The sequence below is a fragment of the Lepidothrix coronata genome, unplaced genomic scaffold, assembly GCF_001604755.1.
Source record: "Lepidothrix coronata isolate B3197 unplaced genomic scaffold, Lepidothrix_coronata-1.0 Scaffold5, whole genome shotgun sequence".
NCBI lineage: Eukaryota > Metazoa > Chordata > Aves > Passeriformes > Pipridae > Lepidothrix > Lepidothrix coronata.
This window is the reverse complement of record NW_016690185.1, coordinates 1,623,069-1,640,500: the sequence shown is the minus strand read 5'-3', so window position 1 is coordinate 1,640,500 and position 17,432 is coordinate 1,623,069. Positions and strand designations below refer to the sequence as shown.

The window sequence follows — 17,432 nt, the reverse complement described above, 5'->3', positions numbered from 1 at the left end:
AGGCAAGAAGCCTTTCTCCTGTCCAGAATGTAGTTTGCAGTTTGCTCGTCTGGACAACCTGAAGTCTCATCTGAAAATTCATAGCAAGGAAAAGCAGTTTCAGGAAGCCAGTGCTGCCCGGAGCACCAACACTCACCCAGAAGTGAGAAACATACTCCAGCTGCAGCAGTACCAACTTGCCACCTCTGGAGGGCAGGAAATTCAACTGCTGGTTACAGATGCAGTGCACAACATCAACTTCATGCCTAGCCATAATCAAGGCATTAGTATTGTGACTGCAGAAGATGCCCCAAACATGACAACAGAGCAGGCTGCGAACCTCACGCTGCTTGCGCAGCCACCACAGCAGCTGCAAAACTTGTTGCTTTCAGCTCAGCAGGAGCAAGCAGGACAAATCCAAAGTATCAATATGATTGCAAACCAAATAGAGGCTGCCCAACCTGAACAAATGCATGTAATCACTCTTTCCAAGGAAGCACTGGAACATCTCCATGCTCATCAAGGACAAAATGAACAAATCCACTTAGCAGGATCTTCACATCCAGCTCAACGTGTGCAGCTGGCTCAGGAATCAAGTCAACAGCCTCACTCTAGCCACGATACGGTTTCTTCCCATCAAATCAGTGAAGAACAGAATCAAAGTGTACATGTTTCTGAATCCCATCAGCAGTCTCTGTCAGTGAATGAGTCATCTTGTGAGCATCCTATCCAAGGACAGGCTTTCTGAAACGCTTATTTGCCATCAGACAGCTAGGCCATAGCGTACTTCTCATCCAGGCAGGGATTACATGTATCATTCTTATTTTTCTGCAGTGTAATCTATCTGAGGATGCATTTCTTGGTGATTTTAGATGGGTGACTCAGTTTTCTCAACCTTATTTATTTTAGATTTTTTCATTTTTCCACATTGGTATTTCTTTACCACTTAGTCCATACCTCACAAATGATTAATGTGGGGTTTTGTGCCTGATACCCATCCATGCCTACTGAGGAGATATTTGGCTCCTTATTTCCATTTCTCTGTGACTCTCCAGAGAAGTGCACCTTGCTGGTAGAAGAAGAGTGTTTAAGACGTCTGTGGGTCAGAAAGTACCACTGACAAAGTTGACATTACCTGAGCTGCTGTTAAGCTTAAGATAACCGGTACTTTTTGCAAAGCTAACACCATATGTCTTATGTTTAATGAGCTTTCTCTTTGCAGGTTAGTGTATAATTTTCTATGTGATCATTCCCTGAAGTGCATTATGATTTACTGGCTACCAAATTAATTTGGTTTGGGTTGAAACTGTTGCAGCCTTTAACTGGCCCTGGCTTTTCCCTTCTGTTCACTGTATGCTGTACAAGTTTTGCTCCTCAGAAATGCTTAAGCCATTGCATTTGAATAGTGGCAGTGGGTTGTGGTGGTTACACTGGAGAATTGAAAAGCCCTAATTCTGCTCTATTAGTTCTACCACCCACTCTCTGTGTGACTGTGGGCAAAGTAGTTGACCTCTGTGCCTTATTTCATCGTCTAGTAAGTGGGGATAGCGTTCACACACTCTGCCAAGCACTTTGAAGAGCTCTTGATGTTGAAGGCAGTGTCTATAGAAGTGCAAAATTCTCTTCCTGACAGGATTCTGTCTAAGCTTAGGAGCCAGTGTGTATTTTAAAGTGTTATTTTTTGTACTTTTGAGAGAAGAATGTAATCGTACTTTATAATGTATGTTAAGACTGGTAATTGTTTATGTGAGGACTTAAACAATGAAGAGCATCACTTCAGAGCTTAATGAGCTACATAAATGGGGCACATGCTTAAAGTTGTACAGCTATTTTGTTGACTAAATTAAATGTGTACAGATGGTTTTCAATGACTGGCTGCTAACAAAAAAGATTTGACATCTTAATAAAATGCCTTGCCAAAATACATGCTTTGTGTTTCCAAGTTTGGCTACTGGTAACATCTCACATAGTGGACTGGTGTGTTAAAATCCAGATAAAATGCCGCTATTACTTAAAACAACATGCTCAATTTTCACTTCAGTATTAAAATACTTGTGATTTACATTGATGTTTTATGTTGTTAACAAATGAAAAATCTAAAAATTAAGGTGAATATAAAAGCAAAATTATCCAAATTGTGGATAATATTCCTCGTTCCAATTGGCCGGCTCCTGACTGCATGCTGCAGAACTTTGGGTATCTTCATTTTTTCAAAGTACTAGATCACTTTTATGATAAAGGGTAGTCAGTGAGAACAAATAAATAAATAAATAAATAAATAAATAAAGCCATCTCAAAACAGAACTCTATTTCCTCTCAGAATGGAGAAATAAAATTTGTATACTTCCTGCTACCAAAGCAAACCAGCATATTCTGCAGTCCTACCTGAGAAACTTGAAGTCTTGATGCTGTAAGAACACATTACTAAATACATTAAAGCCTTTATAACATCTGTGAAAATCTCACAGATTAATTGTATAAGTTTACAGTAAATATTTTGTCAGTTTCATCCTAATAACTTCTGGTTTTATCTAAAACACTGTATGGTGCAGCCAGAACACTGTCAGGTCATAAGTTTACAGGAGCTTGCACTGAATTCATTCTCTGCCGTATATTTATGAATCCTGAAATGCTTAAAAACCGGTTACAAGCTAAATTCTAAGACTACCAGTAAAGTAACTGTTCAGTTGTTTCCCTTTTTTTGAACTTTATTTTGTTCATTATGCAGTTATCCTTGCAGGATTCAGTTCAGTGCTACAGTTACGCATCAGACACTGAAGTTTTGTGTTTGGAATTTTTTATGCATTTCTGTAAATTGCCAGTGAAGAAGCATCTGTGAATAGAAGATCAATGAATAATCTTGCACCCTGCATTGCTTAAGCTGTCAGCACATATTGTAACTTGCACTCGAGAAGCTAGCAGGGCTTCTCATATCACAAATGTTGCTTTTTGGACACCATTTGCTTCCTTTCTAGTGAATGCATTTCTGTTAAAGCTGAAAAAGAATCCTTTTTCTGTGTGTGTGTTTTTAAGGCTATGGCTGAAGCCTACGATTGCTTTGCATTTGAAAGGAAACCCCTTCAGCTTTGTTTTTCAGTCCAGCTGCTACTGAGAACTATTCAGGAGAAAAAAGGCATCCCTTAAAAACTAAGTTTCAAAGCAGCTCTCTAAATATCTTTACTCCTTAGCCAGTAAACACCTTAACTTCTCCTTTTCTCATATAGACTAATCTTAAGAAATCCATCTTGCTGCTTAGTATGTTAAAATGAGATTAGGGTTTTAGACATAAATGCAGGACGGTAAGAGGACTACAGAGAGATCCATTTTTTGAGCAATTAACACCATTGTGTGTCTTCTGCTGCATGTGTAAGTTGCCCAGTGTAGTTGAACTCTAATACAATTTTACTTTTTGGGTTTTTTTTTTTGTTTTTCAAATGCAAATTTACCAGATTTTGGCTTTTTCTGAAAATTTTGGTTGGTTCTCAAGGTGCAAGTTGAAACAAATCCTCAAGAGGTAGAGCAAACACACTGTGAAGTGCATATCTGACTACTGTATGTGTATTTCCCTTGCTTGGCCTTCCAGCCCAGCATCTCATTTTTGATAGATGAATATCAGAGTATTTCTTTCATATGAGCTGTGAAAGCAAATTATCCTACCAATAGGAAAAGCTTCATCCTGGCAGGTGTAACTTTTCAAGGGTCATTTAAATACTTTAAATTTAATACATTTAAATATTTGGTTTATGCTCTCCCTTCTGCTCAGGGGGACTAAAAAAAAAGCACTACTAGGGGTTGTGCAGCAATTACCTCTTAGTATCTAAGAGGAAGGAGATGACTCCCTACCCCACCACAAACTTTCCAACTGAACACCTATTCACAGGTTAAAGTTACGGACATTGAGCCTGGATATAGATCTTGCCCGTTGTTCAGGAAAAGCGTTTTGCTTGCATCTCTTTATTGTGAAAGACTTGTTTTACTATTGTAGCTGCTTAGTCATTGTGACGAAGGTCATGGTTTGCTAAGATCTATCCTGGTATGCTGGGATGTGGTTTTTTTCAGTCTTTTCCCACTTCACCTTAACTGAGAGTTAGTATGGAATTCATTCCAAATCACTGACCCAGTGCCTGTGTGAGCACAACAGCCTGCTTGCTATCTTTCCTGTCTTCCACCTCTGCAGCACACTGCCTCCTTGACTTGTAAGTATCCTTATTCAGGAGGACCTGAGTCTGACTTGGGAGTGGCTGGGAGGAGGCTGGTTTGCACAGCAGGCGTTAAGTACCCCGGAGGCTGGGAGTGGTCAAGGGTGCTTCCTGTGTATGCTTATCTCCACATTGTCAGAAGTCTGGCCATGCAGGCTTTTTCCCAGCCCTACTGCACTGCAGGTTCTCTCTAAGGGCAGAAGAAGAGATAAAGCCATACTCTCCATAGCTACGATTTTAAGACCTCTTTTATCTATTCATTAGAGACATTAAAGAGTCTGTTTCTTGCAGAGCCGCAATCCTGCGAGCTATGGCAGTTCTCTGTGTTCTGTCCCTTTTCAGATCCTCTGTAAAACATGGCGAACAATAAATGGCTTTCCACAACAGAGGGATGACTGTTCATATTTTTCCCAAGAAATTCTTCCAAATGGAAAAAACCATCCGGGCATCTTCTAGGTGAACCAGCATCTCACTGTACTACACTTGCTGCTCATTTCTGAGTAATATTTTAATCCTACCCAATTGAAAGTATCTTTGGAATAGCAAGAAGCAGAGTTTTGTTTCAGTTAGCAAACTCCCTACCCTGTCCTTCAAGTTCTTCTGACACCTGCAACTACATCCTACTGTCTGCGCCTTCCCTGAGGGGACCGACTCTTACATGTTCATGGGTCTTCCCGTCAAACCACTGGATCCTCCTTGCCCTTGAGAGTAACATGCCTCGTGGCTATTACAGCAGTCACCTGGAGAGCTTCAGGGTGTTGTGGACATCCCATTTAGTATACTGTCATCGTCAATGGCCTTGCTTTGAATTTCTTGATAAAGTGGTGTCACTTTCTTCCTTTCACCTGGAAGATGAAGCTCATAGACGTCTTCCTTCTTTCTGGAGCTGAATCTGTCCCTTGTTTCCTGGCAGTAGGAAGCCCTCTGTAGAAGTCTCCTTTGATGTTTAATTTGACTGCTGGGTGATCTAACAGCTGTGATTTCTGTGCATAGTATGCCTCAGAAATGACTGGTGGCAGCCAAAGGGCCTGGAACAGTGCTGGTGGCCATCCCACTAGTCATCACATCACATTGTTGCAGTTCAGCAGCTTCTTCAGATAGGCTGTACAGTGTTTCCTCTCCAGGTATTTGCTGGGAAGTTATTTGGCATTTGTGTCTTTAACAAGCACAGAGTTATTCTTTATGCAGCTTTTAGCAAGGCAATGCTGCAGTCGTTTGTATGTAAGTATCCAAAGGGAGGGTACCAACAGAGCCAGGCTCTGCTTGGTTGTGCCAAGCAATAAGACAAGAGGTAACAGGCAGAAACTGATGCACAGGAAGTTCCACCTGAACATGACGAAGAATTTCTTTACTGTGCAGGTGATCACACACTGAACAGATTGCCCAGAGAAGCTGTGGAGTCTCCCTCACTGGAGAAACTTATCTGAAAACCATCTGGATGCAATCCTGTGTCATGTGCTCTATGATCACCCTGCTTGAGCTGGAAGGTTGGATCGGATGCCCACAGCCATCCTGTGATTCTGTGATTTCACTTGCCCTTCATCAAGATGTCTCCAGGTTCCCCCTAGCAGCTCCCCTTTAGTATCTTCATGTGGGGGATCTCCGTCAAAATTCTTTTTTAATCAACTTACTCTGCTTTTCTGTTCTGTTTCTCAGTCCCTTTCAGATGCTATTTTGGACTGAAAGGAACTGAAATAGCTGCAGCCACAGCAGGTGGAGAGGTTTAGAGTGAGGAAACCCTCTGAGAATCACACAGAAGCAAAACTTTTGGGTCTTGTGTCAGGCCATGTGTGCGCTTTTCAAAGGACTTCAAATGATGATACAAAACTGGGAGGAGCTGTTGACTCCCTTGAAGGCAGGGAGGCCCTGCAGAGAGACCTCGACAAATTAGAGGACTGGGCAATCACCAACCATATGAAGTTCAACAAGGAAAAGTGCCAGATTCTGCAGCTGGTATGGGGCAACCCTGGATGTTTGTACAGACTGGGGAATGAGAGCCTGGAAAGCAGTGCCATGGAAAGGGACCGGGGGGTCCTGGTTGATGACAAGTTGAATATGATTCAGCAGTATCCTGGCAGCCAGGAGGGCCAACCGTGCCCTGCGGGGCATCAGGCAAAGCATTGCCAGCTGGTCGAGGGAGGTGATTGTCCTGCTCTGCTCTGCACTGGTGATTCTGTAATTCTGTTTCCAAGATCATTAGCTGTGTGACCTGCATGACCTTTGAGAGGTTTTCAGTATCACTGTACAGTCTCTCATGTTTTCCATATTTTCTTTCGTGGCAATTGTTTTCCTCTCCAAACTAAATGCACCATGGTATGTCTGCCACAGCTGGTAAGCAGAGCAGCACCAGCAAACTCACCTCATTTATGTTCATCTACATAGTATGAACAGGCTTGCAGAACAGTATCATGTTGTCATAAACAGTAATAGAAAGAGTCCGAAATTAATATTAGTCATCCAGTTCGAGATTTTAATAAATATCATTTTCATAATTGGCAACCTGTTGCATGGAATTTAATGTACCTGAATTACAAAGTGATGAGAAAAGGAGAGAAATAAAAACCAGAACAGATAGAGACAGCAAGTAATTGGTGGCTTTGGCTTGCTCTTTCTTTTTCTTAAAAAAGCCCATCATAAATTTTCAGAAAACAGTCCTGTTAAGCAAAAAAGTTATGCTCGTTAGGCTGATTGTTGCTTTTCTTTTTGACTTTGACTGTCAGTTGACTATTAGCAGTATGCTTATAGTTAATCCCCTTTCTTGTCCACAATGACAGTAAGAATTTCCATGCCTAGAAATTATCAGTGAAAGCAAAAAAGCTTTTCTTTTTTTTTCAAAGAAGAAAGATTAACAGGAACCAGTCATATGTATGTGCAGAATGAAATTTCAGGAACAGAATTTGTGTGTAAATTCAAGCACATTTACAAAATGCGGACATCAGTCTCAGGGTTTTTTTTAAATAACATTCAGTGGATTGCTCTGGTTCTAACACTTACATTTTGTAGTGCGAAAGGAGAAAAGAGATGTTACAAAAGGCCCAATAAACTTCAGTTGTATTAATCTGTATCAGAGATGAAAAGTGACCTGGCCCAGCCATGCTGACAGAAACCCAAGTTGAGCCTACAACTGTCCCACAAAGCAGCTTTTGCATGTGCTGCATGAGTCTAAAGAGAGCAAACCTGCCGTGGTGGCACAAAGCTTTGCTGTGGGAGCTGCGACCCCTCTGGAACTGCTCCATCCACGCACTGTCGCGCTCTGCCTGGGCTGCTGGCAGGAATGATGTCTCAGCATTGCCCAGCAAATACAGCTGTGGGTAGGAGTTTCTGCGTCACAAGGAGACACACACTTTACACAAGGTGTAATTAAGCTGTAAATCTCCTTGCCACAGAAATGTGTGGATGCCAGATTTTTACATTTGTCTGAAAAGCAAAGAAATTCACATAAAAAGAGACACCAAGGCCAATTAAACACAAAGATACCGGGAAATCCTTGAGCAGAGGCTCACTGGTGGCTGGGAGAGTAACGGCGAAGCAGTGTTCTTGTTTGCTTTTTCTTACCACTTCTTGCTGAGCGTTTGCTCTTAGATACCATTAGCAACAGGCTCTTCATCCTTTCTTTTGAACGATCCCGTACTGAGAGATCTCTCATGAGCTCTGGAAAGAGCTGGCTTCAGTCCTCTGCTCTGCCACATGCTTTCTGTGTAACCTTGTTTTCCTTCCTTCAGGAGAAAACAGAAATTGGAGCATTTCCCAATCTCTGATAGGGTTTAAACCTGCTTATGTTAGGCTTGGGGAGTGATTAGAAATGCGGGGTGGGGTGTGTGTGTTGGTGTCTGGTGTTGCTGTGGGGCCAGACTGTTGACAGACTCAAACTCTTGGTGGCCAGAGCGCCATGGGCCCACAGCCGGTGCCTGTGGCAGTGATAGTGATGGGGCTCCTTCGGGACTCAGTTTTCTATGTGGCCAAGCACATGGCAGAAGTTTACCCTGGGCTTCAGCCCTAGAATCAGGTTGGGAGCAGCAGGAGCTGTGTGGACTGGAAGTAAATAAGCAGAGCAATGCCTGTGTCTGGCAGCAGCTCCTGGGAAGAAAATATTCTGAATTTTGTGTTTCTGTTTTCCTCTGGCACTGCCAGGTGCAGGCACCAGAACTGAGGCTTTATGGACTCCTGGCTTGCTGCTGCCTGGGGCAGGGGTCTGCACTGCAGCATCCTTACCTCCTTATTCCTACATCTCCCAAGAAATGTTACAGCTGTGCAATGCTGTACAAGATGACACGTGCATCGCAGCTCAGCCCTGAACGTAGCTCTGGCAGTTCAAATGAGAAAGCAAGAAGCTGCAAACCTCATGGGGTTTTGGACGCTTTCCCTGGGAAGCTCAGCTCTGTGGCAGAGGCACAACATGCAGCCCACCGCAGGGTGCACAACCCTGACCTTTCTGCCCTCCCTGCCTGTAAGAGTTTATCTGCCAGGCTCATTCCCCAGCCGATTGCTGCAGAAGTGTGTGTCTCTTGGCTTTTTTTTCCATTTTTTTCCAGTCACCATCCCAACAATAGAAACAGGGACCATGCGATGAACAGAGGCACTTCTTCGCTTTATGCTTTAAGGCCAGCCCGGCTGGCTTTAGGCCACAGCTTGTTGCGCTTGTGTGCTACAGCCCACATGGAGTTGAGACTAAGTTGATGGACAGGGGGGTCCCATATCTAAATAGCAGTGTGCTCCTGAGGCAATAGTACAAGCAACAAGGACTGGAAACATTCACCCTGCAGCCTTCACCGAGCCACTCCCTTGCCTCAAGGCCCTGAGCCCAGTCTCCTGGACAGTAAAGGACTGTGACTCCCTGTACATGCAAAAATGCAGTTGGTGATGCTCAGCAACATCTTTGAATATCTCCTTGCTTATATTTGTCTCACACGGCAGGAAGGGATGGGGGCAGTACCAGTATAATTCAATATTTGTGAAGAAGCCCTTCAGAGAAAAAACAGACACCCACTACATCTGCAAACAGGGATTTAAAGCCATTTGCATGTACTACTGCAAGTGTTGGGAATTACACCAAAGGCATGAGGGGTGCAGAGCAATAACTGGCTTAGAAGGTGGCTTAGGTTGAAGTTCATGAGGGAAGTACAAGCTGTGATAGGACAGGGTAAGGGAGGGTATTAAACTGCTTTTAAGCACTTTTTTTTCTTACCTTGAAAATATTGGCTCTGAAGCTGAAGTTTCCAAGCAAGTTTGCAGATCCTTTAGTAGAATTTGCATGACATGAATATTTATAGGAGACAAAGAAGGTAACTCTTGCATCCTTAGGTTGTTTGTGTCCTGTCTCTGGGGCTGCAGCCTCTCCCAGCTCGGTGCCACCCACTGATTTTGAAAGTGAGCTTTTACACCCCAATATATTTAACAGTCTCAGAGACCCTCAAGGCAGAATGGGGCTCTTCGGGTGCTTTCCCTGGTCAGTCTGAGCTACCCTCCAAGTGACACCCAGATGACTCTTGATATGATAATTTCCCAAGCAGCAGGATCCAGACTTTTAGAGCACACCTCACTGAAAGCTGCTGCCCAGTGCATTCCAGTTGGCAGGATATGTGGTTTTAGAAGTAGGAAAGGCATAAAAATATCACAGGCCACTTGACCCGTGGTGGATATTATGACTGCTTCTTCACCAAGTGTGTAATTAATTCCTGGAGGCTTTGGTGTCTCTCTAAAATGCTGGAACTCAGAGGTGAGGTGTGAGCATATGTCTCCCTGGTGATGTGCTTCATTGATGGCCAACTGCTGGGGATGAGGAGATCTCAAGTGGCCTTATCATGAGTGTCTTATCAAATCTCCTTTCTCAGACAAGCGAGTGGCCTTAACTCAACACAGAATCACAGCTGCAGCTTTATCCTTCCTTCTTCTAACCCTACTCACCCTGACAGATGTCCTTCTTCAGAGCACTCCTTCCTCGGCTGAGTGCTGCCACTGCCAGAGCTCTCCCAGCAGGAGATGCTGAACATTCTAAGAGGGGCAGCAATTAAATGCACTGCATGTAGTGGTTCATATAGAGAGCCTCTTGGGATGGAAGCAGAGCTCTTCCCAAAGGTCTGTTAAAATTTCAGTAGTGAAACAGAAAGATGGATGCAGTTGTTCTCCCAGGCTGATGGGCACCCCACGTTTCTGACCTCAGCTAAGCTGCTCACTGACAACCTTGTGATAAATGTCTGTGATAAACCTGGTCTCTGATGATTACTTTTATCAAGCCTGCAGATATCATAACTGGAAAGGGAGATGAAGGACAGTCAATTTGTGGTCCCAGGTATGTTTCCTCAGCTATCTTACTGCAGAAATGGTGAATTTCTGCAAAAGCCAAGTTGTTGATATGATCTTATTCACATAATAACTTGGGAATTTCTTTTCATCTCCCCAAAGCAAAAAGGTCTACTTTTCACTCAGAATTGTTATCCGCTTGTATTAGCAAGAGCAGAATGCTTTAGTGAGAACACTCTTTGATCTGTAACCTTGTCCTCCTCCTCTGACGTCCCCTACCCAAGTCTTGGCTCCACCAGCCTCTTCTCCTTGCCTAAATAAGGGCTGATGGTCACCCACTGCCTGCTTCAAACTTCAGATATTCACCTTTGTGGAAAGGACCTTAGAAATGCAGAAGTGGATTAGCTACAGATCTCCAGGCACCCATACCACCTGTTTAAATGCATTTAAAGTAACAGAAGTTATCAGCTTTAACTCTAGATTTCCGGGACCTGGCAGCTTTTCAGGCTTGAGCACACCACAAGCATTCCTGCCAGCAGCTACAACTCTGCAGAGGGAAGGGGAATTCTGAATCTCACAAAAAACTGTGAAAGTCAAGAAATGACAGTTAATGAACATAAGCTAAGTTTAACAAAAAATGTTCCCTCATACTGGTATAAAGTAATAAAATGTAAATAAAAAAGAACGTTCTAGCTTTCAATATTTAAGAAAAACAACCCATAAAATTGACATAGGCATTTGGGATCTTAAATGCTACCCATCAAGAGGTTTTATGACAGTTAAAGCACTTTTGAAGCTGATTTATGTTCCCTTATATAAAAGTTTTCCTACTGCCAATGGTGCAAACCATTTGAGCAGGCTGGGCAGCAGCCAACACTGAGATCAGAAATGCCAAGTGTAGCTGAAAACTTCCTTTCCCAAGATGCTGAAGAGCTCGTCTGTGATGAGAAGCTGCTCTCACCTCAAGGTCCTAGGTTGGACAGAGCCAAACATAGTGGCAGTGGCAGGCAGGAAAGCTGATGGAGGTGGAAGCCCAGTGTGCAAGATTTAAGGCAGCAAATGCTATGGGCTGCCTAGAGTGGACAGAAAAGGCCAAAAGTCACTTTTTTTGTGCTGGAGTTCCTGGAAGAGCACCAAGCCTAGCCCCTCGGGACACACACATCTCTGAAAGAACATAAGCTGGTACTGGAAAACAATAGGACTGGATGTTAAATTGTTCACAAAGTGGATGTCATCAAGGATTTAAAATTTTGTGAATCCTTTTTTCCACCAATGTTATCCAATGGATTTGTGTTAGTACCCATCTCGCACCCTTTGCACTTTCTGTTTGGGTAGAAATTGCCACTTTTTTATGGCCCATAGATATACCTGATCTACATGTTAGATAGAAATGAGTTTGGGCATGCACAAGCACCTCTGTACAAAGGAGAGCTGTGGCCCTACACAGTTCCTGGGCATTTTGCTCTGGCTCCATCCTTCTCCAAGCAGAGCTTGTGCTTTCCCTATGCTACCAAGGAAAGAAGCAGCCATGTCATGTGGGAAGGGGACAACGCACCAAAAATTGCTTTGGTAATTTTAAGGTGCATTTAATTTGGAATTGGTCAACCCTGAAAGTGTCCCTGGAAGAGCTTTGTTATCCATATTGCACATACTCCATGTGTTGATGTATTAAAGGAGAGAGTTGCTAGTTCTTGCCCTCTCTCTCTTTAATTAAAAGTTGCTTTTCACCGTTGAGAAAGGTGTTCCCTTGGGTATGCCTTTCTATTTTAAGGCTTAGATTGCTATCCTAATACTCCCTGCAAAACTACTTTATGTCACTGTTAAAGTTGGAACGGCCAAAGTGACACAGATATCAGACATAGTCCAGGTATAAGGTGATCAGGAAGCTGTTTATTGTTCTCAAGTGTTTCTTTTATACTCTTTGCATACTATCATGCTACAACATAATTGGTTAAAAGTTTCTAGCATAAGACACTATACATACTTTCATTGGAGACACAGAAGACACTGTGCTTGCTGTCATTGGTGACCTGAGGACACTGTGCACGCTGTCATTGGTGATATTATGCACATTTTGATTGGTGACCTTTGGTCTGGGCTGCATCATGTTTGTTCCGTCTGGCATTACAGTAAATATTTCCTTAGAGTTGTTTACATTCCTCGTCACTAAATGCCAGGCTGCTGACAGGTTCTCTGTCAACCCCGACAACTTTACACTGAGGGCAGGGGACAAATATCTTTGATACCTGAAAAGGGTGAGAGATGCCCGTGTCAGCCAGTAATGTTCTGGGAGACTCCATGCTTGGCATGTGTCTGGGCACTGCAACCAGCACCTGCTGAAATGAATGGGACAACCTCATTTTACTGTAATGAGATGAAAGGACTAAGGCAAGTACACAGAATCACCTGGACTGGAGCATTATGTCATAGGACAAAGCACCCCACTCCAAAATCAGTCTGCTGAAGTAATTTTGCAAACCACAAGGCAGCAGACAGGGAGAAACTGTTCAGTTAAAATTTAATTACCATTTTTATGACTCAGTTTCTGAGAAGGGCATTCAAACAGGGTAACAAGAATTAGAAAAAATAATCAGAGAACAATAAAATCTAAAATTTTTACAGTTTCCTTAAGGCTTGTTGAGAGCTCAGTGGAGTTCTCAGTGTGATCAAATCAGATAGTGATGGAGGATGACAGGATCAGTGAACTCCCTGCTCCCCACCTCATAGCCAGGCTCCCCTCCACAGAGAAGGAATCAAGTTTTTGCCATCATCCTCCAAACTCAAGCATGCCTAAAGCCTCTTCTTCACCAGCCATTCCTCTTGAGAGCCATTTCTTCTCTCCCTCACCAGTTCTTCCTCAGCCAGCATGCAGTATCCTCTTCACCTCACAGCTCTTGTTTCCGTTGTCTGCCTTCTCTCCTTGTCCTGGAAAGAAGTTTCCACTCTGGGAGCACCCTGACCTCCTTAACTAAATATCTGCTCTCCATTTATTCAGCTCTGTCATATTACTTGGATAAAGAAGTCTTCTGCTCACCCTCCTGTGTGAGTCACCAAGCGCTGGGAGCAGCCAGGGAGCCCGCCCCAGCCAGCCATGTCCTGTCCTCTCAGCCCTGACTGTGCTCATGGGGGATCTTGTCCCCTTCACTTCAGACAGAGGCATGAGGGTAGGCAGAGCAGAGGCTGTGCTTGGAGCATCCGCTCTGCCTCCCACCTTCCTCATCCATACAGTGGGAATAATCACAAGCAGCCATGGGGAATTGCCATGCTAAGTACCCAGAGCTCCTCTGGCAAGAGGCATTACAGACTAACAACAGAGAGCCAAAAATACCTAGAGTGCTTCTCTATGGATATTTTTTCATTAGCTTCTTTATTGGCTTAAGCACTAAACAGGAGCAGGAAGCTCTTTGTAGAAATAACATTGATTCAAATCAAACGTTGCTGGCATGAGACTTGATGAGACCTTTGAGGAAAAAGAAGGGAGAGTGGGAAGGAGGAAAGGGGAGCTTCTGGGAGCTGGCAAAAGGGACTTGTATGGTGAATAGCAGCAAAGGGAAGAACACAACTGTGGCCCTTCATCCCCCAACTCTTTCCCTAGATGAAAGCATCTCCATCCATCACAAGGGAGGGGAGGCCAACAAGGGTTGCCACAGCAACAACTCACAATTCTACATCTGCTTCCAGCCAACTCCCCATCTGGACAAAAAATATGTGGCTTTTGGGCAGGTACACACAAGCTTGGCATCATTGTACAGTGCAGGATGTCACCCTGGCCCTGCAGGACATTGCTGCCCAGGAGAAAGCATCCATGAAATCCCTTTGGCAGCTACAACACAAATGCCTCCGGCCCGAGAGAGGAACTGAAGTACTAATGACCACCATTCCTTCCTTCTCTGCCCTGGCCTTGCTTGCTCAAGCTTGAAAACCCTTTTGCAAAATTAAGGAAGCTGCCAGGGCATCTCCAGGACCGAGGGTACAAACTTGTGGCTGCATAGCTTGGTGTCAGCTGAAGATGGGCCCTGACAGACAGGGAGGCATTTCACAAAACCTCCAGGCTCTACTCAGCCCTCAAGAGCTGAAAGAAGCTATTTTAGTGAACGCATACCAGGAGTTTGTTCCCAGTAGGTTAATGTATAGGACTGGCCCTGTTAAAATTTTTAGTTTTCAGGAATATAATAAGCAAGATTATTGCTCTGAGCAGTTTGTTTGATGGAAGAGAACAAAATATGTAAGTATTACCATAAAGAGAGAAATTCACAGTGCAGTTTCCATTTTACTATCATGCAGAAAGACAACATTTTCAAAGGTAGCTAAAAGCATTGCTGCCAAACATACAGAGAACAAACCAAAAGCCAGATATATTTATAACCAGTAACATTCACCTCAAGTTTCCACCTTGTCGGGCTCTGTGCAATCTGAAAAGCGTGGGATCCATGATCTTTCAGTAAGGCTCTCCTAAATCTGAGTGGGAGTTTAATTGTGAGGAAGCAAATAGTAGCCACAGCATGACAAGGACAGATGTGTACTTTCCAGCTCTGCTCTGCTCAGTCTTTCTGATGGCCCCACTTGGACAAGGAACACCTGCAGTGTCCTCTGTGCTTGGTACCACTCTTCTGGATGGGATGGGGCGGGGTGGGATGGGATACAGTACAAAGCTTTATGGAGCACTGCTGGCATCCACTGCCATGCTGGCACCTGCAGAAGGTTCAGCTCATCCTCCCACAGCGTAGGAGCAGGATAGGCTGAAAATCATAAAGATTGCAAAATGTTGGAATGTTTTCAGGATTCAGATTGGCACAGTGAAGGAAGAAAACAAAAAGATATTACTCAGGGAGTCAATTCTAACACTGTCACTTCTGACAGTGTGTTTCCTGACTTCTTTTTTCTCAAAAGTAAAGGCCATTTGTAGCTGGGACACATGTTCTTTAAATAAATGTAGCTCCATGATATTTTCATCTCTCCTAAAATACCAGTTAGAGGCTACTTAGTCAAGAACTGATGGCATTTGCAATTCCGTTGAGAAGAACAACTTTTTGAAGAGCTGAGTGAGTGTAGCCTGTCAGTTGGAAACAGGTGCCTGGGTTTGTTATGGCCCTGCACAAGGCAGAGGCAGCAGAGCTTGGCTTTGGATGGAGACAGATCACATGTGCACTTTCTCCCTCCTGTAGGCAACTGATTGAGGGCACGGAGATCCTCTGAAGACTGGAAGTTGTACCTACATATAAAAAAAGGCCTACTGTAGCCTGCAAGATTGTTAACTGTGGGACCTTTGAGCCATGATTGCCAGCTGGTTTCCCTGCCTGCTGTAAGGTAGAGAATTATTTCCTACTCAGCTTTTTACAGACCTTCATGGCTTTCCCTTACAGCAAAAATAAAACTGCTTCTTGCAGTTGGAAACATTCCTTTAGCTTAAAAAGAAATGTTCATAAGGTGTTAAAAATTACTTTTACAAGAGTATAGAAAAAGACCTGTGAACATATCTCAGTGCATTTACAATTTATGGGAAATAGCATTAATAGGATTATATAGAGACAAGGGGATATGGTGAAATCCACATATGGCTAAAGTACAGGTGGACAGATGGATACACACCCATAGGGATAAAGCTAACTGTTTCTGACTAAATTCTGCCTCTATCACAACCTCTATCAACACTGTCCTGCCAGGTTTGCCCTATATAGAATCATAGAATAGTTTGGGCTGGATGTTTAAAGTTCACCTAGTCCAAACCCCCTGCAGTAAGCAACGACTTCTTCAACCACAACAGATTGCTCAGAGGCCCATATAGCTCAGACACCAGACGGAGTCTGCATATGGTAATTCAGACATCTCAGAGAAAAAGAGAAAAAAATATGTTTGCAGGACTGTGGTCTCTGTGAAGGCCAAACATTTGATCCTGTGCTGACTACTATAATCTAGAAGTAATGCCCTCTGGCTGGGTTGGGCTGCATCAGGCTAAAACCAGGAAATGGTAGTGCACGCATAAGTTTTAAGAAATTATTTTTAGCAGATGGTCTCAAATGCAAAAAAGTGACTGAAACAGAAAAGAATATTGTTTATAAAGTTACTGCAAAACAGGAAATGTTAAGGTTATGTGTGGATATAAATACACAATGATTGCTAGTGTAAGTGATTTCTTACATGCAAGATCTCTCTGACCTGCAGTACAGAGCTCAGGCACAGACGGCTTCAGCAGAGGATAGCAGGTGAGCATTAAAAGAAGAGATAATGTGTGGAAGATCAAAATGCAGGCTGGAAAGAGAGGCCATAACCAAGTGCACTGGAAGTTCAAAGGAAACAACACTCATTCGTTGAGCTTGGATGCAGACACAAAGCTAAACCAGCCCTGCTGTGCCAGGGCAACCCAGACACTGTCAGAGTGCAGCTCTCCCACCTCTATTTCCAGTGCTGCCAAGAGCACTGTGCTGAGTGACCTTTGCTCCTGGGCTCACTGTATGAGCCACTAAACCTCACAAAACAGTGCCAGTGTAAGATAGGTAAGGCTGAATTAGGTAAATATTAGGATAAAGAAAAGAAAATTAGGAGAGACCTAATTTTGTCTGAGCTTAAAATCCATGGATTTCATGAAAAGTAACGATCCTAAGTTTACTTGTTAAATGGGAATGAATCTAACAAATCAGCAAATGTTTAACTGAACGCCTGAAGAGGGCATAGACCCAGGGTGATCTCCACAGGCTCTGAGTATGGAGATCATCTTAATTTTAGCAAGGGGATTTAGGTTTTTTTTTTCTTATGCTACAAAACCCAAAAAGATTATTTAAGCTAAAATGCCTTTGTATGTCTGTAGCCAGTGAAGGAGCCGAGCCTTTAATGCATTTCATCCTTCCATTTTCTACAGCATTCTGCAATCTATACATAGATCACTATGTAGGAACTAAGTCTCCTGTAGGAACATTTCAAATCAATCTGCCTAGAGAGTAATTATTTTCACTTCATAGTTCTGGGTCAAAGATGAAAATAGAGTGTTGTATTTTCTTCATAAAACCCCCACATTTC

The 17,432-nt window shown here is 43.3% G+C and overlaps 2 protein-coding genes across 2 annotated transcripts in view; both read left to right on the top strand.

Moving 5' to 3' along the window:
- ZBTB24 (zinc finger and BTB domain containing 24) overlaps nt 1-1,903 on the top strand; it is a 10,444-nt gene extending 8,541 nt beyond the window's left edge. The window contains 1 exon segment of the mRNA XM_017829404.1: nt 2-1,903. Within this exon segment, the coding sequence (XP_017684893.1) occupies nt 2-727 (726 nt within the window). The 3' untranslated portion in view covers nt 728-1,903.
- A 6,164-nt stretch (nt 1,904-8,067) lies between these two features.
- On the top strand, nt 8,068-16,621 carry PPIL6 (peptidylprolyl isomerase like 6). Its single transcript, XM_017827352.1, is given in 7 exon segments — nt 8,068-8,153; nt 9,376-9,459; nt 9,884-9,968; nt 11,241-11,392; nt 13,961-14,137; nt 15,584-15,725; nt 16,581-16,621. Coding segments are annotated over 6 exon segments (696 nt in total). The 3' UTR covers nt 15,696-15,725; nt 16,581-16,621.
- Nucleotides 16,622-17,432: the final 811 nt, after the last annotated feature.